The 27,374-nt window shown below is 37.5% G+C and overlaps 3 protein-coding genes across 11 annotated transcripts in view; 2 read left to right on the forward strand and 1 right to left on the reverse strand.

Annotated features, from left to right (window-relative positions):
• LOC139751571 (uncharacterized) overlaps positions 1 to 1,266 on the reverse strand; it is a 51,401-nt gene extending 50,135 nt beyond the window's left edge. For 2 of the 9 annotated variants that reach the window (XM_071667153.1, XM_071667145.1), the window contains exon 1: positions 217 to 1,249. The gene's annotated coding sequence lies outside the window, so the exon portion shown is untranslated. Of the gene's footprint in view, positions 1 to 216 lie in introns of all 9 variants that reach the window. The other 7 variants (XM_071667148.1, XM_071667150.1, XM_071667152.1 and 4 more) reach the window with 7 other exon arrangements.
• Positions 1,254 to 15,047, forward strand: LOC139751574 (uncharacterized). Its single transcript, XM_071667156.1, has 4 exons — positions 1,254 to 1,509; positions 2,532 to 2,625; positions 8,611 to 8,726; positions 12,122 to 15,047. Exons 2-4 carry the CDS (start codon positions 2,537 to 2,539, stop codon positions 12,271 to 12,273), a joined length of 357 nt encoding a protein of 118 aa, XP_071523257.1. The 5' UTR covers positions 1,254 to 1,509; positions 2,532 to 2,536; the 3' UTR covers positions 12,274 to 15,047.
• Slimp (Seryl-tRNA synthetase-like insect mitochondrial protein) lies at positions 12,582 to 25,676 on the forward strand. The gene is made up of 3 exons (XM_071666252.1): positions 12,582 to 13,202; positions 13,586 to 13,741; positions 25,620 to 25,676. The coding sequence occupies exons 1-3, from the start codon at positions 12,582 to 12,584 to the stop codon at positions 25,674 to 25,676; spliced, it is 834 nt and encodes a 277-aa protein (XP_071522353.1).
• Positions 25,677 to 27,374: the final 1,698 nt, after the last annotated feature.

The following is a 27,374-nucleotide window of genomic DNA, read 5'->3' on the forward strand; positions in this document are numbered from 1 at the left end:
GAGAGCAATAAAGCAAGGATTCTTTGCCAATTAATCTTTTCTATTCAATGTCAAGCTTTGTCCTACCAGCTCAACTGAACACAACTTTGGCAATTTGGATGGCATACAGTGTTACTCTGGATCCACTATATTTCAGCCTATTTTGAGGTTTTCTCATACTTTGGAGAATGTGGGTTTATTCATCAACTGTAATATAACAAAAAGATTTACATATACCTCATCTAGTTGCCAAAAAGACAGCAAAAATATATCATTAAATCTGTCTCCTGCTGGGAAACATGTGGCTGGCAAGTGTCATCTGTTGAAATTCAGCACCATTTGTACAGTGCATAATCATTGGTGTGATTAATCCTGCATATTTTGACTAAAATACTGAACATTAAGATAAAGTTGACCGCTACAAAGGCAATGAGAGGATTTCATTAATAGTGATATTTTCTTTAGAGTGTATGACCACACCTCACATTTAACTGATATACTACTAAGAGCTTACTTGATATCATGTAATAAAATATAATGTGCAAAATCATGTTCTGCAACTGTTATTGTATTCATTAAACTATAGAAAAGCATCACAGAATAAAATCACTCAATATCCACAATCAGCAATGATGCAAAGCTTAAACTGACTTTTATCACCTTTATGAGCCAGGTAGGGTAAAAACCTTTGAGATCATAACTATAAACTCATAAAGTAGGCCAGATTACAAGTTAGAAAACACTTCTTCAGTAAGCAAAAGATGTTTTCAATGAGCCTTCAGGGTATAATATTCCACCTAGGAATACTTCTGAGAAAGCCCTGGACATGTGTTAGTGCTTAACAAGTAGGGGTTCCAAACAAACCTTAAGGTTTAATGTGCCCTTTACCCTGTAAGAGGATTTTCTTTTCCCCCCATTCACTTCTCAGCCACACTCTATGATTACCTTTAGTTCTGATAACCCACTAACAATTCTTCTGGCATGACTATCCTCTGGGATAAACAGCCATGAACCACAGTAAATATTAAGTGGTACTACCTACGTCTACCAATCAAATTCTGAGGTCGAACTTCTCTCCACACGTAATCTCTTCCCCTCCCCCCAAAAATCATACACTTTCCAGGTTACAAAGCGTATCACTCCCTAACCACATATGCACCCTAGGTGCCACATCATAGGACGAAATATAAAAAAAAACTAGTAAATAGGAGGGGATAATGTTAGCTTGGGTGGTGCTGTGTGTGTGTGTGTATGTAACCGGGGCCTCACCAGCTGGTGGTCAGCCACGGGTTTGTTTGTTTACCATATCAGCTGAGTGAGTGAGAGCACCAACCTCAACATTCACTCTCACAGAAAAATGAATATTATAACTTGAGTGGTCACACACACACACATATATACTATTGCCCTTACAACACCAAAAGGACATGGGAGTGTAGCGTGGTTTGAGTAACTAATGAATGCGGTTGAATTTTGTACATCGTGTGTGCCGGCTGCTGGTGATGCTATGACGCGATTGAGCTCAGACTGGTGAGTACCCATTTACTTGTAAGGTATTAGTTACTTTCTTTATGGTATAGGCTGGTCAAACGATATTATATGGCGGGTGAACGCTCCTGGTATAGTGCCAGTAAAGGGACGTCACTGAGACTTAAAATTATTAAGGACCGAAATGCTATAGTCATACATTATCTGGCACAGTGCTATTAGGGTCATCTTCTAACTGTAGGTAATGGCCCTCATGATGACACATTACCGTCACCCTGATGACTTCAGTCGTGTACGTTTGACTATACATGATGAGTATTTAAACCATGGAAAGTTTTGTGGGGCCTGGATGTGGAAAATAAGCTGTGGTTTCAGTGCATTTATATATATATATATATATATATATATATATATATATATATATATATATATATATATATATATATTTGTGTGTGTTTGTGTGTGTTTGTGTGTGTGTGTGTGTGTATGAAAAGAAAATTTCAGAAAGAAGAAAAATTTTCAAATGAAAAGACAGAAAGATTAATAGAATTTTTTGAAGTCACTGAAAATTACTGCAGTTTGCGCACACTAAATTTCTGGATTATTGAAGGTCAGTGGGATAAGATTTTGAGTTGGACATGATGTTTAATCAAAACCCAGTGTTATGTTTTAAGCAGCTACAGGGTTTATTTGTTGTCTCTGATAAAGCTACAAGAATGTTAGAAGGCATTCCAAAGTCTAACATTTCAGTTTTGGTTTATATGTGTGTTTATGTATTTATTCTTGTTTGTGTACCCATGTCTCTCTATATGTTTGTATCTGTTTTATGTATTTTATCTATTGTATCTATTTTAATGACTAGTGAGTAAGTTCATCTTTTTTCCCAAGTAATGAGTGAGATCTGTGCTCATATTCTTGAGGGTACATGTATGTTGTGGTAACAAATAATAAAAACCCAGAATATAAGACTAAGCAATCAGTACTCAGCCCAAAGTGATTAATAAATGCATATGTTTTGTGTTATTCTCGTAAGTAAATTCCCAATGATGATATTTCCTTTCTAGATAAGATGTCAATTCTTCGTTTACCTCATTTTATACGGCGATACATACGTCGTACCACAAAAAAGATTCCTGAAGTTCGGGCACATTTTTTCAGGTAAGAAGTTTGTAAACTAAGCATATTCAGTAGTTGATAAGAAATACTGTTGATTATGCATCACTCATAATGTAATGCCATGTTACTTGTTCATGAAGCTTTTCATTGTGCTTTCTATTTGAAAACTGTTGACCCATGCATCAAAAGAAAAAACTTACAGAATATCTTTATATCTTGTACTAATGAAGAAAAAAACCAAAAGTTGTATCTTCTCCATTGATGTGGGAGGATGTATGCTGCAAGTACTGCACAGGAAGAAATTGCATTTTGATACTGTTGAATTTAACAAGGTTACTGCTTCCCCATTCTGAGATGTTTCTCAGGTACAAATTGAGAGGATTTTTTTTAAGGGGGTAAATGTGCTCCAGTCTGTTTTACTTGGCATAGTGCTTTCAGTTCCTTTATCATTTAGTAGAAGGAATCCAGTAACATTTCCTCCTCTGGCAGCTCTTTTCTACCTCTGTTTGGCCCTGAATCTGAGTCTGAAAAATGGCATGTATTGTGGTCACCACAATGGGTATGTGTCATTGTTCTTTATATGTGGAAATCCTCACTGTAGTGGTTCAAGCAGTGCCCAAACTATGATAATGGTCATCTGCATAATTCTGGTTGTTAAAATGTGTATCCTTCCCCAAAGTGGCATTTTCCTTTCTTTGGGAAGTCTAGAGATTTCTTGGGGTGTTTAGATTTATATCCCCATTTTGATATTCCCACCTTTCCATAGATTCAAGTTCCATCTGCATAGTAGGAACATTCAAGTGTTTTACTGATGGGGAACTTATAAAGAGAATGGTAAGAATGTTACATTATCGTTTGTACCTGGGAGTATGTTGTAGAGTGGATGATGAGTATAGGTGGAAAGGGTGTATGTTTTGAGGATGTTTGGTAAATAAGTGTGTGTGTGGAAGACGGAAGTGATACTCAAGGTAAGTGATGATGATGTGTTTACGAAGAGGAAGGAGGGAACATTTCAGTATCTTATTGATGGGGAGTTTGCATAGAAAAAGGAAGGAACTGTCAGGCAACTTGTTTGTATAGAGTGTATATGGTTAATGGCAAATATGTTTATGGGAAGGAGTGTTAATATGATTAAGTGTGTCAGGGATAGAATGAGCACTTTGGCAAGATGGTGTGGGCGATTGTGTGTTTGGAGTACATAAGTAATATCTTATTGATATGATGATGGAGATGCACATGTAAAATGACAGGAGCATTTCAGTGACTTTATTATTGGGAGAGCGTTTGGTGAATACAAATATGTATGTTTATGAAGAGTGTGAATGAAGGATAGTAGAGACACTGTTGTAACTTAGTTAGCTTTTGTGGAGGATGGAAGGAACATTGCCATAACCTTTTGATGCACGGATGAATGCATAATTATCTTAATGAATTAGCTATTATTAATCCTTAAACAATGGCCAACATTAACTGATGTTCTCTAGAAAACAGTGGCCAACTTCAGTAGATGTAGATTATCCCACCTCTTTGAGTATCCAGCTTACTTATTGCCCCACTAATAGCCAATAGGAGTCTTCCATTGCTTAGGTGTGGGACAAATTTTTGCTCTTCTCTATACCCCTTAAACCATCATTATGAATGGATGTTTATCCACCTGTAGTTCATGCTTACATGATGACCCTCAGAAAAATATGGATTGTTAGATAATTCAGGTAACCTGAATTATTAGGAGGAACACTTATGATGTCAATCAGTTGATGAGGAGAGTGAAGAGCAATAACATGCAAAATGTGAAGAAATGGGTGACTTGTACAAAGATTTGAGTAATGGGTGGTGCAAGGAGGAAAGGGTGGCATCCTCAGTAGACTGGCTGTTGTAGAAGTTATGCAACAATTTTCCATAGTTTTCTCTGTGTAACCAAGGGATAATGGAGGACTGATACACACCTAGAATATTTTCAGAGAAACAACACCTCCAGTGTCCTAGCCATACATCCAGCCATTTTATCTCCTCAGTGACATATGTTGTATGGAAGGTGTAGTATTTCTACATATGTTTGTGATATTTACCAATAGTGCTCTACCAGTAAATGAAAGATTTTAGTTTTGGTATACAAAAAAGAAACAAATCCTTCCATATTCTCACCACACTTGGCAGCCAATCTCCCTGACGCTGAATTTTAGTGTGAAAGGTGTGAAATATTTCTAAATATAGTGTGTGTATATATATATATATATATATATATATATATACACACACTAAGAAAAGTTAAGAGTAAATGTGAATAAGAGCAAGGTTATTAGGTACAGTAGGGTTGAGGGTCAGGTCGATTGGGAGGTGAGTTTGAATGGAGAAAAACTGGAGGAAGTGAAGTGTTTTAGATATCTGGGAGTGGATCTGGCAGCGGATGGAACCATGGAAGCGGAAGTGGATCATAGGGTGGGGGAGGGGGCGAAAATTCTGGGAGCCTTGAAGAATGTGTGGAAGTCAAGAACATTATCTCGGAAAGCAAAAATGGGTATGTTTGAAGGAATAGTGGTTCCAACAATGTTGTTTGGTTGCGAGGCGTGGGCTATGGATAGAGTTGTGCGCAGGAGGATGGATGTGCTGGAAATGAGATGTTTGAGGACAATGGGTGGTGTGAGGTGGTTTGATCGAGTAAGTAACGTAAGGGTAAGAGACATGTGTGGAAATAAAAAGAGCGTGGTTGAGAGAGCAGAAGAGGGTGTTTTGAAATGGTTTGGTCACATGGAGAGAATGAGTGAGGAAAGATTGACCAAGAGGATATATGTGTCGGAGGTGGAGGGAACGAGGAGAAGAGGGAGACCAAATTGGAGGTGGAAAGATGGAGTGAAAAAGATTTTGTGTGATCGGGGCCTGAACATGCAGGAGGGTGAAAGGAGGGCAAAGAATAGAGTGAATTGGAGCGATGTGGTATACTGGGGTTGACATGGCTGTCAGTGGATTGAATCAAGGCATGTGTATGGGGGTGGGTTGGGCCATTTCTTTCGTCTGTTTCCTTGCGCTACCTCGCAAACGCGGGAGACAGCGACAAAGTATAATAAAAAAAAATAAAATATTTGCTTTTTATTTATTTTGCTTTGTCGCTGTCTCTCGCGTTTGCGAGGTAGCGCAAGGAAACAGACGAAAGAAATAGCCCAACCCACCCCCCTACACATGTATATACATACACGTCCACACACGCAAATATACATACCTATACATCTCAATGTACACATATATATACACACACAGACACATACATATATACCCATGCACACAATTCACACTGTCTGCCTTTATTCATTCCCATTGCCACCTCGCCACACATGGAATACCATCCCCCTCCCCCCTCATGTGTGCGAGGTAGCGCTAGGAAAAGACAACAAAGGCCCCATTCGTTCACACTCAGTCTTTAGCTGTCATGCAATAATGCCCGAAACCACAGCTCCCTTTCCACATCCAGGCCCCACACAACTTTCCGTGGTTTACCCCAGACGCTTCACATGCCCTGATTCAATCCACTGACAGCACGTCAACCCCAGTATACCACATCGATCCAATTCACTCTATTCCTTGCCCGCCTTTCACCCTCCTGCATGTTCAGGCCCCGATCACTCAAAATCTTTTTCACTCCATCTTTCCACCTCCAATTTGGTCTCCCACTTCTCCTCGTTCCCTCCACCTCCGACACATATATCCTCTTTGTCAATCTTTCCTCACTCATTCTCTCCATGTGCCCAAACCATTTCAAAACACCCTCTTCTGCTCTCTCAACCACGCTCTTTTTATTTCCACACATCTCTCTTACCCTTACGTTACTTACTCGATCAAACCACCTCACACCACACATTGTCCTCAAACATCTCATTTCCAGCACATCCATCCTCCTGCGCACAACTCTATCCATAGCCCACGCCTCGCAACCATACAACATTGTTGGAACCACTATTCCTTCAAACATACCCATTTTTGCTTTCCGAGATAATGTTCTCGACTTCCACACATTTATATATATATTATCCCTGGGGATAGGGGAGAAAGAATACTTCCCACGTATTCCCTGCGTGTAGTAGAAGGCGACTAAAAGGGGAGGGAGCGGGGGGCTGGAAATCCTCCCCTCTCAATTTTTTTTAATTTTCCAAAAGAAGGAACAGAGAAGGGGGCCAGGTGAGGATATTCCCTCAGTGGCCCAGTTCTCTGTTCTTAACGCTACCTCGCTAACGCGGGAAATGGCGAATAGTTTGAAAAAAAAAAAAATATATATATATATATATATATATATATATATATATATATATATATATATATATATATATATATATATATATTTTTTTTTTTTTTTTTTTTTTGCTTTGTCGCTGTCTCCTGCGTTTGCGAGGTAGCGCAAGGAAACAGACGAAAGAAATGGCCCAACCCACCCCTATACACATGTATATACATACGTCCACACACACAAATATACATACCCACACAGCTTTCCATGGTTTACCCCAGACGCTTCACATGCCTTGATTCAATCCACTGACAGCACGTCAACCCCGGTATACCACATCGCTCCAATTCACTCTATTCCTTACCCTCCTTTCACCCTCCTGCGTGTTCAGGCCCCGATCACACAAAATCTTTTTCACTCCATCTTTCCACCTCCAATTTGGTCTCCCTCTTCTCCTCGTTCCCTCCACCTCCGACACATATATTCTCTTGGTCAATCTTTCCTCACTCATTCTCTCCATGTGCCCGAACCATTTCAAAACACCCTCTTCTGCTCTCTCAACCACGCTCTTTTTATATCCACACATCTCTCCTACCCTTACGTTACTTACTCGATCAAACCACCTCACACCACACATTGTCCTCAAACATCTCATTTCCAGCACATCCATCCTCCTGCGCACAACTCTATCCATAGCCCATGCCTCGCAACCATACAACATTGTTGGAACCACTATTCCTTCAAACATACCCATTTTTGCTTTCCGAGATAATGTTCTCGACTTCCACACATTCTTCAAGGCTCCCAGAATTTTCGCCCCCTCCCCCACCCTATGATCCACTTCCGCTTCCATGGTTCCATCCGCTGCCAGATCCACTCCCAGATATCTAAAACACTTCACTTCCTCCAGTTTTTCTCCATTTAAACTCACCTCCCAATTGACTTGACCCTCAACCCTACTGTACTTAATAACCTTGCTCTTATTCACATTACTCTTAACTTTCTTCTTTCACACACTTTACCAAACTCAGTCACCAGCTTCTGCAGTTTCTCACATGAATCAGCCACCAGCGCTGTATCATCAGCGAACAACAACTGACTCACTTCCCAAGCTCTCTCATCCCCAACAGACTTCATACTTGCCCCTCTTTCCAAAACTCTTGCATTCACCTCCCAAACAACCCCATCCATAAACAAATTAAACAACCATGGAGACATCACATATATATATATATATATATATATATATATATATATATATATATATATATATATTGGAAGAGATCACAATTGAGCACATGATCAACTAAATTCCATGCCTTAACCATAGGGAAATGAAACATGGTAAGTTCCCCAGTGCACTTTCATGTAATGACCACATCATCAGAGGAGATACTAGAAAGAAATATACCATTCAGCTGATATACATTGAAGAGATGTAGGTAGAATGCCATTTGGTAAACAAGTGACTGCAAAGGAATGTGATTTGAAGATCAGGCTTAGCTTATTAGGTATTGGATTAGGTGAAATTTGGAATTTTAGTTTTGCCTGTCAATTATAGGTGATGTGAAGAATGAAGAATAGGAATAATTGAATCATTGTAAAAGATACATCAAGTATGATTTGAAAAGTGTGAGGTGAGACACTATACAGAAGTAGAGTTTACAATGGATGTGTTACTGTACAAGGTAAATGTGAAAAATGACATAACAATGTTTATTGGTAATAATCATGGTGCTCCTTGTGATAAGTGTGATATATACAACAGTTGATTACCTTTCTTTATACCAAGTTTTATATCTCTTTTGCAGGAGTAAACTCTCATTGGCATATGCATTCTGTGCGTGGAACCTGTTTGGTTTTATATTTTATTTGGTATATACTGATCGTATCAAGAAAATTGAGGATGATAGTGGCCTATCTCAAGGTATGTGAGACTTCATTTGGTGTAATATAGATATACCTAATATGTTGAAGCACTTACGATACTGTATTTGGATAAGATTTACTGATTTACTTTTGTGGCATATCTCTTCAGCTGTTTCCCTTTCTGCATAGTTAATGATTTTGGGATGTAATTGTCAATTTCTGTATTATTTGAAATTCATACTACTTAATATAATTTCTTTTCAAATGTTTTGGGTGTTGATGTTAGTAGTTTTATGTATTTGTATATAGCATATATACTTAGTTGGATAGTAATAGAGATAATCTAACAAAGATCACCTTGCTTTGAATGCAGGACACTGGTCAGTAAACATATTGTGTGTGATGAATCTCTAATAAATCAGTTTTAAGGGGACTACATGGGATGGTCATTACATATCAAGTGATTTTTAGCAAGAATATCAGGGCTGATAAACACACACAGAAAGGGTAAAGATAAAAAGATCCAATGAACACTTTCCAAGATATTATATGGTTGTGAGGCATGGGTTGTGCTGAGGAGGGTGGATGTGTTGGAAATGAAATGTTTGAAGACAATCTGTTGTGAAGTGGTTTGACCAAGTAAGTAATGAGAGAGTAAGAAAGATGTGTTGAAATAAAAAGAGTGTGATTGAGAGAGCAGAACGGTGTGTTGAATTGGTTTGGACATACAGAGAGTATAAGTAAGGAAAGTTTGACAAAGAGGATATATTGTCAGAAGTGGAGGGAATAAGGAGAAGCGGGAGACCAAATTGGAGATGGAATGATGTAGTTAAAAAGATTTTGAGTGATTGGGGCCTGAACATGCAGGAGGGTGACAAGTTTGCAAGTAATAGAGTAAATTGGAATGATATGGAATACTGGGGTCAACTTTTCAGTAATGGACTGAACTAGGGCATGTGATACGTCTTGGGTAAACCATGGTAAGGTCTGTGGGGCCTGGACGTGGATAGAGTGCTGTGGTTTTGGTGCATTACACATGACAGCCTGTGTGTGGATAGGAGCAGACGTGACCTTTCTTTATCTATTTCATTGTGCTACTTTGCTAATGTGGGAAACAGCAGTTTAGTATAATAGTGCTAAATGTTACAACTGTAGCATTTTTAAATTGATGGACTTTAAATTTGCATATGAATGACTGACTTTGAAAGTTTGTTTGATTATTGAAGTTTAAAATTTTCTTATGTAAAAGACCTGTAAGCCTCTAATAGTATTGAAATTGCATCATTTGTGTAATTTATTATAGAGAAAAGGGAAAACTTAGTATTTGGACTGAATATCAGGGCCAGAAGAGAATCTCTTCAAATATGGCAGTAATTCAAGGGAAGGCTAGGTGCCTTTTTAAAAGGGAGGATTGTACACCACCTAAAATTTTCCTGCAAGATCTGGCTGGTACGAAGGTTTCCAAAGAAAAGCAAAAATTCACACATAGTGTATAGCACTAACAAGGATGATAGTGATGAAATATGTGCAGATACATTCCACTGCCTGCTTTCCATCATTTAACATCACAAAACCCACCATAATTGCCACATTCAATTAGCTGATTTCTTCCATGTGAGCAAAGGCTTGTCACTTATTTATTCACATTCTTTCTTTCTTCAGTTTCCTCTCTATCTATCTGTCTATTTTTACTCCAGGACTAAATTTGGGAAAAAGTCCTGGTGTTACCATGACTTCTCTAAAGGCTTCTGTGGCCCAAGGCTACTTCCAGTTGCAGGGAAATGTGTACTCCATTGGAGTGAGCATTTCTTTGACAAGACTGTGCTTCCAGAGATAAAGTCTTGCCAAAGGTGACTTTTCATTCATGGTGGAACCTCACACAGGGAGAGTATGGTAATACCTCCTGTGTTTGCTCAACTACTGATACATATTATATGCATTCCTCTTCATCACCTTTTTTTTCATCCAGCATTTTCTGCCAGATCATCATGTATGCACAGCCTGCAAGTCAGTGGTCATGCACCTATAATGGTGGTTGTAAGGGTGTTTTGGAAAACAGAATTTTTATCTGTTCAGTTTTGGTGATGGAAGAGATCTCTTTAGGGTACTCGTTGTATGTTAAGTCAGCTGGATATTAAACATTGATTGGAAAGTTAAATCATCATTTGATGATGGGAGCAGCTCATAAGGGGAATGTCAAATGATAATGGGAGACATTCTTAGGAGAAAATGAAGATAGCCATTTAAACATTACTTGTCTTTTGATTAACTGCCATATTTCTGATATTTCCCAAGCAATATTTCCATCCATTCTTCATACACTCACAGTAATTATGCTATACTGCAGATGAGACAAGCGTTTCTTGGAACACCCTTCAAATTTAGGTTCTTGTAGCATTTTCTGATGTTATGGTAAGATTACTCATTTTCACCAGCCACCAGTTTCAGATTCATTGGAAGATGAGATAAGTATATATTTTTTCATACATTATATATACATCTGTTATATGTATCACTTGAACCACTTTGAATTATGGTAACAAGCACTCAGCTGGATATTAAACAGTGATTGGAAAAGTAAAATCATCATTTGATGATGGGAGCAGTTCATAAGGGATTGTCAAATGATGATGGGAGACATTCTTACAAGAAAATGAAGATTGCCATTTAAACATTATTTATTGTCCTCTGATTAACTGCCATATTTCTGATATATCCCAAGCAATATTTCCAGCCATTCTTCATACACCTATAGTAATTATGCTATACTGCAAGTGAGACAAGTGTTTCTTGGAACACCTTTCAAATGTAGGTTCGTGTAGCATTTTCCAATGTTAAGATTACTCATTTTCACCAGCCATCAGTTTCAGATTCATTGAAAGATGAGATATGTATACATTTTTTCATACATTATATATACATCTCTGTTGTATGTATCACTTGAACCACTTTGAACCACATGCTAAATCATGTTATATTGTTCATTTTGAGTGAGCACTCTTACATCAATCCTGTTTTAGTTGAAAGATATAACTGAATTATGCATGTGTACATATCTGTTATTCCTGAATTGTAATTTTTAATGATTTTGCTAAACACTGCATTTTATAGAGCTTGGTGAAATTGCTGAGAGATTTGGTAAAATCGCTCATTTCTTCTATGCTTAGCTCACATTCAGAGATTCCATTGAATCACAAATCTGAATATTTTCCACTATGAAATTCTTGTTCTTTTGTTTCAGACCACTACCTCTGCATGTGTGGTATTTTAATCAGACTTGATGCAAATATTCATTTTGTAGGTCCATAGAGGTTGAGCTGTAACTGCATCTGTATGGATGTCCTTACTTGAATTACTGATTACTTGGTGTGCTGTACGATGTTGAATTTTAACTAGAACAAAGATTTCAATTGGTTTTATAAGTCTTTGATTATAATTCTCATTGTCTTCTAGGTCGCCAGTTTGTCAGGCTTCTCAAGATGGAAAATGTTCATTTGTTCCACATAGACAACCTGAAGTCTGTACATCATTTTGACCTAAATAAAGAGTATACAAAGCTGTCAGAAGAAACAGTAGCATCCACCTCTCAAGATGATCAGGAATAATTGGTGCTTCTTTGAAAAAAAAAAATATTAGGTCCTTAACCAGAAACACTGTTCTAGAAAAGTTTTACTTTTGTTTTACTTTATGACTGAAGAAGTTTTTTAATGGAACACTGAAAGTGAGAATCTAGTTTCTAAACTACATGTGTAATACAAATGTTGTTACAGACTCTTACTCTGGTAATTATCATAATCTTGGGAAGTAATTATTTTAGATTGAATTATATTTATTCAGGATGATGAAGTGTGGTAAAATTAAAAGCATGCTGAGCAGGGTTTGCTTGTTACAGAGGTTTATTATTTCATCTGGTATGAAATTGGGAGCTCACTTTTCGCAGAAAGTAAAGTTACAAGAGAATGAGAGAGTAACTCCTGCCTTGTATGTCCCAGGAAGCAAAGCAGCCACCGTAGATAGTATTGTATGTCCATATTTGGATTTTTCAAAACAGTTTGAGAATCTTAGTAGTTTAGAATATGGCATTACTCAGCGTGGATTAGACATTGACGTGAGACACATAGTGAATAAATGGATTGAATGGAAAGAATTGGAGTGCCAGAGATTACAGCTGGAAGAAGAGAGGGCATTGATAACAAAGACTATGCAAAGAATGAAAAAGGATACAGGAAGTAGGGAAAAAGTGAATGAATTGAAAGTTCGTGGCAAGAAACTTCGAGGGCTTGTGAAAGCCTTAACTGAAGAAATTTGGGAATTGGAAGATACAGCAATCATTGCAGCCTTGCAGCTTCCAAATGACCTGCATCAATCCACTGGGTCTTGTAATAAATTGCTTTTCAGTTTATTTAGTAAGCCAGTATTTGTGTTTCAAACCAGAAGTCATGTAGAACTAGGGGAAAGCAGTGGAGAACTAGAATTAATTGATAATTCACCCACTTCTTATTATCTAAAGAACAAACTGGCCATTCTTGAACTTGTTTGTAGCAACTATTTTTTGTCAAAATTTAAAATGTTTGGGTACTTGCACCATTCAAATCCAGACTTTGCAAAGGCTGCTGTTGTAGAGGGATGTGGTGTGCATTATGTTGATAGGCACAGATTCAATAAACTTTCCACAAATGAGGCAGACGTGGACAAGAACTCGCAGCACTTAGTAGGAGGTGGGTCTTTACCAGCATTTTCAGCTTATTTTACAAAGCAGATAATAGAAAGACCGGAGCATTTGCCACAGAAATTAGTGACTGTTGGTCGGAATTATATTTCAACAAATTCAAAATTGCCAGGCCTTTTGGCTGTCGGCAGTCTACTGTTGTTGATGGCTTTGTTGTTCATGAGTGCAATCCTGTGCATGAAATGCAGGTATTAGATGAAGTATTGATAGCGTTGATCCAGTGTTACATTGAGCTAGGACTTCATTTCAGGGTAGTTCAGTATTCTGCCCAGAATCTAAGTACACATGAATCAGCTGCTATGGGAGTGCAGATGTATTCTACAAGCACAGGGGAGTACCATGAGGTTGGACGAGTGTCTTTGTGTGGTAATTACATAAGCAAAAGACTTTGGACACTATGTAAATCAGATATGAAATCTGTGAATTTTTTGTCTATAATCCACATAAGAGCTTGTCATATAACTCACTTATTGGGTCTCTTACTTGAAAATCAGCAAAAGGAAAATGGTACATATGATATTCCAAAATGTTTACAACTGTTAATGGATGCATATTAAGATCTCTTGAAAATTGCAAAAGGGGTAATGTACAGTATCAGTACCAGAGTCACATTTGGTATGCAGTAGATCATGTTGAAATTATTTGTAACTAAACCTCATTTAACATAAGCTTTGAGAAAATCCTGATTACGAAGAATGAGCTGCATGAGTTGAGTGTTGTAGAAATCTCATATTTCTACTTGTTAAGGGAACATTTTTCTCTGTTAGACAAGAACTGGAAGTAGGTTATTAACTCTCAGTAGAGCAAACTTTGGATTGCTTATTCCAGCAGATTAAGAAAATTACATGTATGCCAGGTGAACATAGAACATGCCTTCTCACCAGACCTTTAACAGTTGGAAATGAAATGTCAGCTTCTTGCTGTAATGTATCCCCAGCCACTGCAATCAAGAACCAGTTGGCAGTGTGTATGTCTCAGTAGTTAATCATTTAAATTGTACATATGGCAGGTGCATGTTTGTAATTGCAAACACTAACATGGATGAGACCTTTCAAAGGAGTTATATTGCAGAGAATTTTGACACTTTACCAGAAAATATTTGCTTTGTAAATTGGATTTAAATCATCAAATTGAGATGTGTTTGACATTCTAAGGGAGCAAGCATAAACAAGCCCCAGATATAGCTGTTAGTTGTGATTCTGCATCTCTGATTTCTTTTATTTCATGGCACTTGCATTTGTAACTTGGATATACCCATAGTAATAATCATTGTCTTGAATTGTCCTTTTCCATGTGAGATAATGTGTGAAACTTTAAATGGAAAATTTAGCAATAGCAACATTTACACTCAGTATCTTGAGTCTGTTTATAGCATTTGGATGAATTAGCTGTAAATCGGGTTTAGTGTTTTGGAAGCAGGTTTGTCCTGTTGTCCTTTTAATGGTAACTTTCACATTGGTTTTGTTATTGTGGTTATCCAGGCAAATGTAACTGTATGTATTACATTTTGGAAGCAGGTTTGTCCTGTTGTCCTTTTAATGGTAAATTTCACATTGGTTTTTCTTATTGTGGTTATCCAGGCTAATGTAACAGTATGTGTTTGTATTGTACAGTGCAAAAAAATCAAATAAATTTGCCATGTGAATAGAAGTAATTTTTTCTTTAGTTGCAGAGCTCCCATGGATCAAGAAAAAATCAGAAAAATTTTACAATGAAATAATAAGTAAACAAGAGCAATAATTATAATGGCTAAGGAAGTTTTTATCTTGATCATATGAATTCAAATTATTCTCCTGTAAATGATACTGTATTTTTAGCATTATGTCTTGTCATTATAAACATAGGAATTATGTGCATTGGGTAGGGTTACTCTCATCTTTTTAGCTCAACACTAGTATTATCAGTTTTAGACCTGCTAAAATATGTGTTATGTATTTATGGTTTTGGGATCATTCTTTTAACACATTAGGAAAGTATGATTACATCTGAGTATGCACAGTGCATGCAATATGAATATTTCATGTCTGCTTTCTTTTATACATAATCGGTGTTTCCCGCATCAGTGAGGTAGCACAAGGAAACAGAGGAAGAATGGCCCATCCACTCACATACACACATATACACATAAAAGCCAATATACGCTCATATACATACATATACCTATCAACATATACATAGACATACACAGACATATACACATATAAACATGTACATATTCATAATTGCTTGCCTTCGTCCATTCCTGGTACCACCCCGCTCCTCAGTTGCCCGTGCCATCTCAGTAAAAAGATATGTAAGAAAAGTATCATGCCAAAAGAATTTACAAATCAAAGCTAAACTTAGCCTCATAATCTCAAAATTAAGATTTTTTTCAATTCTGTCTATTATCAAAACAATGAGGTGCCATTCATATTCCACCTTTATAACTATCTATGTGTATCTCTGATGCCTGTTCCTACTGGAACTTCCTCAAAGGGACAACCATGGCAACAGTCTCCATAACTAAAGGACTTGAGTGCCTCTTCTTAGCCTTCAGTGCCTCACCCTTAACAGGCCACTGACAGAGGGCAAGTCTAGTGCAGTGTTTGCAGAGGCTCCTACTTAATGTCCTAATGACTACCTCTATCTAATGCTCCTACCTACTACTTCTACCTCATGCTCTTAACTAAATGTTCCTACCCATTACTTCTATCTACTGCTCCTACCTCATGCTCTTAACTAAATGTTCCTACTTATTACTTCTATCTACTGCTCCTACCATTTTGCTAAAAGGCAGGGCTAGCACATAATGCTCACCACAGGAAAATCTAGAGTTACGAAGAACGTGCTGCATGAGTTGAGTGTTGTCAAGAGTCACATATGACAAGGAGAGATTGAGTGTCTGTAGACAGAATGTCATTAATCCCCATATTAGTGAGGCAGAAAGAAAAGACAGCTACTTAGGTTAGAGGAGTGCAACTTGACAACCACTAAAGAGCTGGCTCACCAAGCATATGTCACTAACCCTCTTGACACCAGGAGGGTAGTACTGTTAATATACCTCCCTGGTCTTTGGCAGCCAACCAGTCTTTGGCAGCCTACCAACTACCAACTCTGTCATTAAAGGTTTTTAATCTGAGCAGGTCTATAAAAATGCTTACAGATGAAAAAACATTATTTTCATTATTAACACAACACAAAAGTTTATAAATAAATATACATGAGTACAATATTCTTACTTTACAAATTTATCAAACAAAATATTCTCAGTAAATCTTCAAGGATATAAACTTCTGCCACAAATCATATATGTACATAAACACATGCATACCCACAAAAAAAATCAATAAACTATCCACAAATCTCTCTCAAAGCTTATAATCTTCAAGAACTACATTTTGCATTGGCAGTCATAAAAATATTTGATACCTATATTGCAAGACTTCTTATTTCTCAATATTCAAGCATAAGAATATATGAGTTGCCAAATGAATTAACTGTAGTTCCTATGAACAGCCATGAACCAACTTAGTCCTCAACCTAGCAGTAGCACTTTTTTTTTTTTTAAAGCAATCTCTTACTTGTGTTAAAAAACTTACTACAATTCAAGAGTATATACATTTTAACAACTTGTACTCAGAGTTGTGAAAAAAATAAAGAGCTAAAAACTGTAGACAATGCAAATCTGATCTAATGAGATCCATTTATCCTGCATATGATATGAATTCCTGGATATACCACTGGTGTAGTTTGAAATCATATACATGATTGTCATGTTGACTGTGTGTATGTGGATGTCATGACAAAGAACTCTTTCACATTAAGTCATACATCTAGCTGGAGAAACCTGCTTCTTGAACAAAAGTACTAGGTAAATAATTTTTCATAAGTGGCTAAGAATTACAAAGATGTGTTAGTATGAAAAAATTATCTCCTTTACATAAAATATATATCTAACTTCTTATGTATAGGCCCTTAAAACTTTACTTTCATATTGTACTTAGAGTTTTTTGTGTTTTTATAATGTTTGCATAAAATTACAGTACCTTTATTCAATAATAAATATAGAGTCTTTCCATATCCAGTACTTGTCTTTCATCCAACATTTGTACAACTTTGTCTTCAAATATCAGCAACAAAATCTATGATCCAGTGGTTACTGTACTAAAAAGTAATCTGTGTGAGAGTATATCATTATAGATCTTGGGGGATAACCAAAAAAAAAAAAAAAAAAAATGCAGTTTTTAAGTTTCTAACAAGTTTTATCATTTTTGCTTTTTTGCTTTTTTACTTTGCTTATTTGCTCACCCCTCACTTTCCAGTATGAGTATTTTTCATTCTATCTCACTGTATAAAAGAATATTAAGCAGAGTGCCACATAATGAGTTTTCTTTCTTAAATTTCATGATAAGCTATTTTGGAATGTAATTCCTTACTGCACACTAAAGCAAAATTCAGCAAAGGATATAATGTAACTACAAGTTACTTGTACTTGATCTTTCTACAATTAATACCAAATAATTCTTTCTTAAAAATTACTTTTGCTTAACCTAAGGCAATGAAAAGCACAAGTTCAGTATTCCATTTTAAAAAGATTCCAATATGATGTGCTAAACACTTCTCAACCACTTGTAAGCCCCTCCTGGAGAAGTCCATTAGAAATCTTGGCCACAAAGTACAGTCAGTTCACAAATAATGATTAAACATGTAGTTAGTAATACTATCTGAAAGTATATAATACTAACTGAATTGGGAAACATTATCAATTATAAATTGTGAAACAGTATTAATTATTATTAGTGTTATTATCTTTATACCTGTTTGCAGTTTCCCATATCAATGAGGTAGCACCTGGCACAAAGAAATGGTCTCATTTGCTCATACAGATACATGTTACGACTCTGCTTGTTTGCAGCTACTCCATGAGTGAAAAGTCACCTTTGGTGAGGCTGTATTATTGGAGGTATAGGCTAGTCAAAGAATTTTTTACTTCATTGGATTCAACATTTCCCAGCTACTGGAGGAAGTGCAGCCTTGTGATGCAGAAGCCTTATGTAAGGTCCTCAGTAACACAAAGATTCTTTTACATATATCGGTCCTGTGGTAATTATCTATAAATGAATTAATATACATATATATATATATATATATATATATATATATCCCTGGGGATAGGGGAGAAAGAATACTTCCCACGCATTCCTCATGTGTCATAGAAGGCGACTAAAGGGGATGGGAGTGGGGGGCTGGAAACCCTCCCCTCCTTGTATTTTAACTTTCTAAAAGGGGAAACAGAAACATTTTAACATATACATATATATACATACACAGACATATACATATATACGCATGTACATATGATTCATAATTGCTGCCTTTATTCATTCCCGTCACCACCCCACCACACATGAAAAAGCATCTCCTATCCCCCTATGAGGCAGCGCTATGAAAGGACTAAAGGCCACATTTGTTCACACTCAGTCTCAAGCTGTCATGTGTAATGCACCGAAACCACAGCTCCCTTTCCACATCCGGGCCCCACAAAACTTTCCATGGTTTACCCCAGATGCTTCACATGATTACCCCAGGACCTCTTTCCAAGGGCTTCTCCAGCCCAAAGCAGCACTACTCCCAGTAGCAGGGAATGTGGACTCCTCTGGAGCGAGAATTTCTTGAACATTAATGTATTCCCAATAATAAAGCCTCCCCAAAGATGACTTTTCATTTGCTGTGTAACCTCAAGCAAGTGAAGCCCTGAAACATATATCCTACCCCTGGGGATATGGGAGAAAGATTATTTCCCACATATTCTCTGCATGTCATGGTTAGCAACTACGAGGGGTGGGAGTGGAGGCTTAACCTTCCTTAGCTCTTGCCTTTTCACTTTTCACTAACCCCTTACATTACCTGTAACACAACCCCAAAGCATTCTTCCCCTTTGCCCTCAAGCTTTGTCCTCCATGGAGCTATAACAGCCAAGTTCCTTTTCTCAAACATACTACCTGTCTCTCCTTTCTTGTCATTTTGGTTACATTCACACATCCCAGCCTTAGCTTTCAAGGAAGATGAGCACTTCTCACTTAGCTCTTCCTTTTGTTCCATCTTTTACAAACTGAAAAACATGAAGGGGAGGGTTTCCAGTACCCTGCTCCCATCCCTCTATGTTGCCTTCTACAACACACAGGGAATACATGGGTAGAATTCTCACCTATCCTCAGGGAAATATATATATAAGTATACATAGGTGAATAGGAAAGTTGGTACATAGGCATAACTGGATTACACACTCATTGATAGGTGTGCAAAAGAGAGACTCTTGGATGTGAATGTGCTGAGAGGGACAGCTGATGGGATGCTTAATCATTACCTGGAAGCACCAGGGCAGATCTTTAGAGTTATTTGGAAACGAAGGAATGATATGAGTGAGAAGAGGGTTGTGAAAGTAAGTGGTATTACAAGAGACCTGTGTGAAGAAATTATAGGAGAGAGTGATTGCAGAATTGCAAAGGTTAGGGTAAATTAAGCTAGAGGAATAGGTAAGGAACAGGAGATATTTAGGGAAGCAGTGCTAGCATATGCGAGAGAAGTGTGTGGTATGTGGAAGGTGGGAGGTGGGAAGGTGAGAAAGGGTAGAGAGTGGTGGGATGATGAAGTAAAGTTGCTAGTGACAAAAAATGAAGTGTGTGTGTGTGTGTGTGGGTAACAATTGTAAGGAGTGCAATGAGAGGGAAATGTTCATGGGTATAGGGAGGGAAGTAAAGACTAATGTGCAGGGGCTGAAAAAAAATGGGAGTAAGAGAGTTGGGGAGAGCAAGTATCAACAAACTTCATGAAAATAAAATGTTTTGGAAGGAAGTCAATAATGTGAGAAAAACAAGAGAACAAAAGGAAATTGGTCTTGAAGGAAGGACACAGGGAAATAGTAACAGGTGCTGATGAGGTGAAGAGGAATTGGAATGAGTACTTCAAAGAACAGATGAATGTGTTTGATAGGATGGCAGATGCAGAGTATTTGGGTTAAGGAAGTATGCAAAGTAAGAGGGTCATGGTAAGTGGTCTAGTGAAGAAAAAATGGGCAGTGAAAACCTTGTTTAAAATGGAAAGTGGCAAAGAAGCTGGAGTGGATGGTATTTCAGTTGAATCTGTTAAGAAAGGAAGTGACTGCATTGATGACTGGTTAATTAGGATTTTCGATGTATGGATTATGGTGAGGTACCTCAGAACTGGCAGAAAATATGTACAGTATCACGGTATAAAGGCAATAAGGACAAAGGTGAGAGTTCAAATTACAGAAGTATAAGATTGTTGAGTGTACCGTACCTGTTAAGTACACCAAGGAGGAACAATGTGGTTTCAAGAATGGTGGATGATGTTTAGATCAGGTCTTTGCATTTAATAATGTGTGTAAGTTATACATGGAGAAACTGAGAGATTTGTTGACAGAATTTATAGATTTGGAGAAAGCATATGATAGGGGTGATAGAGATGCTAAGTAGAAAGTCTTATCGATATCTGGTGTGGGAAAAAACTTATCAGAAGCAGTGAGTTTTAATCAAGAGTAAGGTATGTGTGCGAGAAGGTAGATAAGAGGGATGAGTGCTTCCAGGTTACTCTGTGGCAGGGGTGTGTAATGTCACTGTGGATGATTAATTAATTTGTGGATGATGTTGTGAGGGAGGTAAAGGAAAGGGTCTTCACGAGAGGGGCAGGTTTGCAGTCTGTAAGGGGTGAGGGGGCCTGGGAAGTGAGTCAATTGTTGTATAATGATGACATGGCACTGGTGGCAGAACTGAGAGAGAAACTGCAGAAGATGGTGTCTGCAACTAGCTTCATGTACATATTTGTACTGTATTGGGAGGAAGTTCTACACTCATGGAGCCCCATCTCTTCAACATTCTCTGCTATCATACCTCTTGAATCTATACATACTATATGCATTAACTAAGCCCTCAGTCACTGTTACAATTATCCACTACTCATACTTTAAAAATATTTCTTTACATCCTTATTAAAGTCTTTTAATCAATATCACACTATGTTTTCTGGTTGCTCTATCCTGACATCTCCCAAAAACTGTTCACTGTCACATAATTGATTCAATCTTTTTCAAAAACTTAAAGGTTGTGATCATGTCACCCCCTCACTCTTTTTCCTTTCTTTCAAAGTGTGTAAATCTAAAGCCTCCTGCCTTTCCCTGTACCTTAGCTGTTATTTCTGGTGCCATCTTTGTTACCTTCCTTTGGACCTTCTCTATGAGCTCTTTGTACTTTAGGTGCAGTGACTAAACCTGAGATGCATATGCAAGTCTTGGTCTATTGTGGGATGAGAATAGCTTGCTAATTATTTCCTTAACCATATATGTACACACTATTCTGATGTTTGCCAGCAGACATTTTGTTTCCCTTACTATTCTCCAAATATGGGGCCCTGGTGGCACAGTAAGGGAGCTGTCAACCCCTAAGTCCTTTTCTCACACAGAATCTTGAACCTCATTTCATGCTGGGTAATAATCACATTGAGGCTATCTTTCTCTCTGTCCCATCCTCATTACTCTGCATTTGCTAGGGTTGAATATCAACAACTATATTTTAGACCAACTCTATAGTCTGTATAAATCCCTTTGTAAGCTGATCCAATACTCCTCACTTTTCACTTCCTCATGACCATTTCATAATCTGCAAACATTTTCAGGTAAGATTCCACACCTTTGGGAAATTCATTAACATACATCAAGAGGAGTAATGGTCCTAAGCCCAAACTCTGTGAGGCACTTCATCCTGTGTTGAAATTGCTCCTCTAACATGCATCCTTTTTTGCAATTCAGATAAGCTTCCATCCATCTAAGGAGTTTCCCCTCTGTTCCTGCCTGGTGATCCACCCTCTTAATCAGCCGTCCATGTGGTAAAGTGTCAAAAGCTTTCTGGCAATCCATACAGTCTACCCAGCCTTTCCTTTTGTTTAGGACTTAGCTTACTCTTTTGTAAGGCTCTAAGAGGTTAGTTATACTCAACCTTTCCCTAAATTCCAGCCGTCTATCACTTAAGAAATTTCTCCCTCATAGAAAGTCACCTACACACATCTTTCACACATATGGTGACTTCATCAGGACCATATATGTTGTATGGATTAGGTTCCTTTACTACTGTTAATACCTCTTCTAGATATCTTAATAATTTCCAGAAACCTCTTCACCAATCCATCTCACTGGTTTTGGGGTTTTTGTGTCTTCCTACTTTTGAACTTGTTATTCACTTTGTCATATATCTTAATATCTTCAATTTTTCCCTCTAAGTCCCCAAGCCTGATCAGCTGCTCTTCAATTGACAACTGATGAATCAAGGGAAAAGTCTGGATTTTTGCCTGCCTTGACCACAATATTCTTTTCAAAGCTTATTCATTCCTCCTTTTGTTAGCCTACTATACTTGGTTCGTGCTCTCTTATAACTTGTAAATGGTGGCTGACTGGAGTGCCATCTATATCTTTGCTACTGCAGACCTCAAAGCTCCTATCTTTTATATCTGCGATTATATCTCCTCTGTGTGTTCTGTCTCACCTCTGTTCTTTTATTGTCTTCTTTTACCACATATCTAAACAAACATTACATGACCACTTCTCCAAACTGGTGTAAAATGTAAAATGTTCTCAATATCCATGCTAGTGTATGATGGTGTATCAGTATTGCTTATCCTCATTTGCTTCCTGACATCTTCATTAAGGATATCTTTCTATATACACAACTAAAAACTTGTCTCCAACACCCTTTATCACCATGGAAATCCAAATTTCTATTCATTCATAATTAAAATCCCCCATTATCTGTATTTTACCATCTCTAAGAAATTAGTTTTTCACTGTTTCATGTACCATACTGATTGTTCCTTTTTTTTTGCTATCATTCTATATTTGTTCTGATCATTGCAATTCTATGGAGCCATACAATAATAACAGTACAGTGCTACACTCTTCTTCCCTACACTTATTATTTCCATTATGTATTGTCTGAATGGGCCATCTTCCACTATTTCTTGAAAATTTAGGCTACCTTCTATGAGGGTTAATCCTCTCCCTCCTTTGCCATCTATCTCCTTTCTTCCTCTCATAAACCCCTATGGGCAGAACAGGTGAAAACTTCTCTCTTTGGTACAATTAGTTTCCATGACTAGCAATATCAGGGGAACTTTCTCCTAAACTATCCTTGAAATCTAGCTCTTTACCACTAACTATTAATCTATAAACTTTTGAATACATTACTTTCATTCTGACATTACCTTCTCCTAACACCCTTGTCCTCTGTGCAGTTCTCTGGGGCTGCTCCAACGTCTTGCCACATGTGGCATCTCCAGTCTTTTGTCTTCTGACTGTGCTCTGCTCTCTCTTCCTTTGATGTGTAACACTAGATAAACATCTCACTGAATTCCACCATGCCTTTAAGATTCCAAACTTTTCCAAGTACTTCTTGGCTTGATGACACCAAGGCAAGCATAATCAGTGTTTGGCTCTTACATCGATTATAACAATCAATTCTTCTCCTTTCCTTATCATGGAAATCACATCTGGCAGTCCCATAGCCCCCAGCAATATCTTAAATGAGCATTTCTCCTTTTTATCACCTTTCCTCCTCATCTGTTGTAGGATCATCTTCTAGGTGAAAAAAATAATCAATGATTAATGTCTCTTAACCTCCTGCTTCACTAATCTTTCTGATTTTGGTGTCACCCCTCTTCAACTAGATACCTCAGTATGGTAGCTAGCAAGTACTGGTCCTGTATGCTCTGCACTTTTCTAAACCTTCCATCAACTAGCTCATACACTTCCTTGATTGCTTAATTTCTAATGTTAAATATCAACTTCCTGTCAACCTCTATTTGTGTTACCCCATGTCTGTTCCTCTCTGTTACTCTTCACACTCAGTTGATTTGCTTCCAAATTGCTCCTTCTAATCTTTCCTGCCCTTTACTATCATCAATCTGCATGTGTGAGTGAGTGTGTATGTGTGTTGTGTTAGTCCTGTCTCAACCAGAACAGCTGTTGACATTGATTCAATACACGCAGCATTCTCTTTTGTATTTTCCTTAATCTGAATGGCTGTGGGTAATGCTCCTGCAATTCCCAGCCCAATATTGTCTTCACTGAATTTTGTATGTGTTCCTCTGACAGCATAACCACCATCATTTCAAGAGAAGACACATCAGACTTTGTTTTTTAGCAGCTTTACCTTCATTCCTCTGCTTTTGTATCTCCTGTATTTCTGTTTTTCTCCAGTCTTATGGCTCCCTCCATGATCCTCACATATCTACCTCTAGCTTTACTTATGTTACCCCTGGATCTTGCTCTTTAACAAGTTCTCATAATATTCCCAAACATTTGCATTCTGTTTTTCTTCATCTCTAGTCTTTTCTTTGCTTTCATCTCTAGCCTACTCTTTGCAAATCTGGTTTTGAATGACTGGTTTTGGTATGCTCTTGTAACAGTCTATACTAGCCATTCCTGGCTCATGGTGTGCTAGGGGACTTAAACTATCCCATAACGTAATTCTAGTAACAGCATTAAAGCTTACCAGAGTAAATCATTCTAAAAAATTGAGAATCTAGATCTTTAACCAACAGAAATGTTGCCTTTTGATTACATTAAAAACAAAAAATTTATTCCCTCAAGCAAGCTGCACTTTTATACACTAACTTACTCCACTTCTTCACTTCACAATGTTATCGACTAACTCTCTTACAAACTGGGCCACCTTAAAAGGAGAAAAATGAAATAAAAGATATCAACTCACTTGTACATTCAATTTGAACCTAGTAAGCTTCCACTCCCACACCCTACACAATTTCACACAATTTGGCACACTCAAACTGAATACCTATTGCACATACCACTCAAGGGCCCCTTGCAATTTACACTCACACTCTACATTTACATATTAGGCGTCATTCGCTGTAGACCCCTAAAATCCTGAAAGATACAAGGATCAATGCCTGGACCTCTTCCCTGCTCTGTGCATGTGGTCCTGGCTGTCATTATCTATTTGCCTAATTGTACTTTGCAGGGAGGGAGTTTTACAATCAAGGGGCCCAATCTCTTGAACACACTCCATTATCATACAATGTAAATTTATGTATGCTGTCTCCATTAACCATATTGTCAGTCAACCTGTTCCATTCTTCCACCAACATTATACTATGAAATCAATTCTTTACATCCTTATTACAAATTTCAACTCAATTTCATGTTATGCCCTCTAGTGCTCTATCACTGTATCTTCCACAGAACTGTCCACTGTCCACTTTGTTGATCTCTAAAAATCTTAAAGGTTATGATCAGGTCACCCTATAGTCTTCTCTTTTCGAAGATGGGTAAATCTAAAGCCTCCAGCTTTCCCTTATAGCTTAACTTTCTTAATTCTGGTACCATCTGTATTGCCTTCCTCTGGACCTTCTTTATGAGCTCTTTGTAATTCTTTAGGTGTAGTGACCAACCTAAGAAGATACATTAGTTTTGGCCTTATGTATAATGTGAATAGCTTGCAAAATATTTTCTTTATCCATATATTTGAAAGCCATTTTAATATCTGCCAGAAGACTGTTTGTCTCAACTATTATTCTAATGTGGGAATCTGAAGACAGGTTTAGGACAAAGTCAACCCTCACATCCTTCCCACAAACATAATCTTAAAGATTATTTCCTGCTAGGTATCCATCATATTGAGGCCTTTTGATTTGTTCCATCCTCACTACTTTACATTTTCTTGGGTTAAATTTCAAAGACTGGTTTTGGTATGTTCTTGTAACTGCCGTTCTTGTACTAGCCATTCTAAGGTGCCTTAAATTATCCCATAAAGTAATACTAGAAACAGCATTAAACCTTACTATAGTAAATAATTCTAAAACCTTGAGAACTGATATCTTTTAACTGACAACAATGTTACTTTTTGGTTACATTAAAAACAAAAATCTGCACTTTTATACACTAACTTAATGCACTTGTACACTTCAGTGTTAACCACTCACTCTCTTACAAATTGAGCCAACTTAAAAGGAGAAAAATAAAACCAATTCATGTCTTCATTTGATATGAACCTTGTAAGCCTCTACTCCCACACCCCATATAAATTCACAAAATTTGGCACACTCAAACTGAATGCCTTATGCATATACCACTCAGGCCTCTACATATTTCCCCCCAACTTTTACATATCAAGCTTCATGTGCTGTTCGACTCCCAAAAATTCCTGAAAGAAACAGAGATCACTGCCAGGACGCTTCCTTACTCTGTGTGTGTGGTCCTGGCTCTAATCATCTATTTGCCTAATTGTACTTTGCAGGGAGGGAGTTTTACACTCGAGAGGCCTGATCTCTTGAACTCACACTATCATCATGCAATCTGTTAAATTTATGTATGCTGTCTCCATTAACCATGTTATCAGTCAATTTGTTCCATTCTTCTACCACCCTTATACTAAAAAAGTAATTATCTACATTCTTATCTACAAGTTTCTTACTTAATTTCATGTTATGTCCTCTCATGCACATTCTTATCTACAAGTTTCTTACTTAATTTCATGTCATATCCTCTCATGCTCTATCCCTATATCTCTCAGAGAACTGTCCACCATCCACTTTGTCGATCTCTTAAAATCTTACTAAATATTTTTCTTATCCATATATTTGAAAACTATTCCAGTATTTACCAGAAGACTGCCTCCTTAACTACTCTCCTAATATGGGAATTTGATGACAGGGTTGGTATGATGTCAATTCTCACATCCTTCTCACGCACTTAATCCTGAAGTTTATTTCCTGCTAAGTAACCATCATATTGAGACCATTTGGTTTGTCCCATCCTCATTACATTTACTTGGGTTGAATTTCATCAAGCACATTTCAGACCAACTCTGGAATCTATTTACGTCCCCTTGTAGGCTGATGCAATCCTCCTTGCATTTCACTTCCCTCATGATTTCCATCATCTGCAAACATATGCAGGTACTATTCCACTCC

The sequence above is a fragment of the Panulirus ornatus genome, chromosome 11 (genome assembly GCF_036320965.1).
Source record: "Panulirus ornatus isolate Po-2019 chromosome 11, ASM3632096v1, whole genome shotgun sequence".
Classification (NCBI taxonomy): domain Eukaryota; kingdom Metazoa; phylum Arthropoda; class Malacostraca; order Decapoda; family Palinuridae; genus Panulirus; species Panulirus ornatus.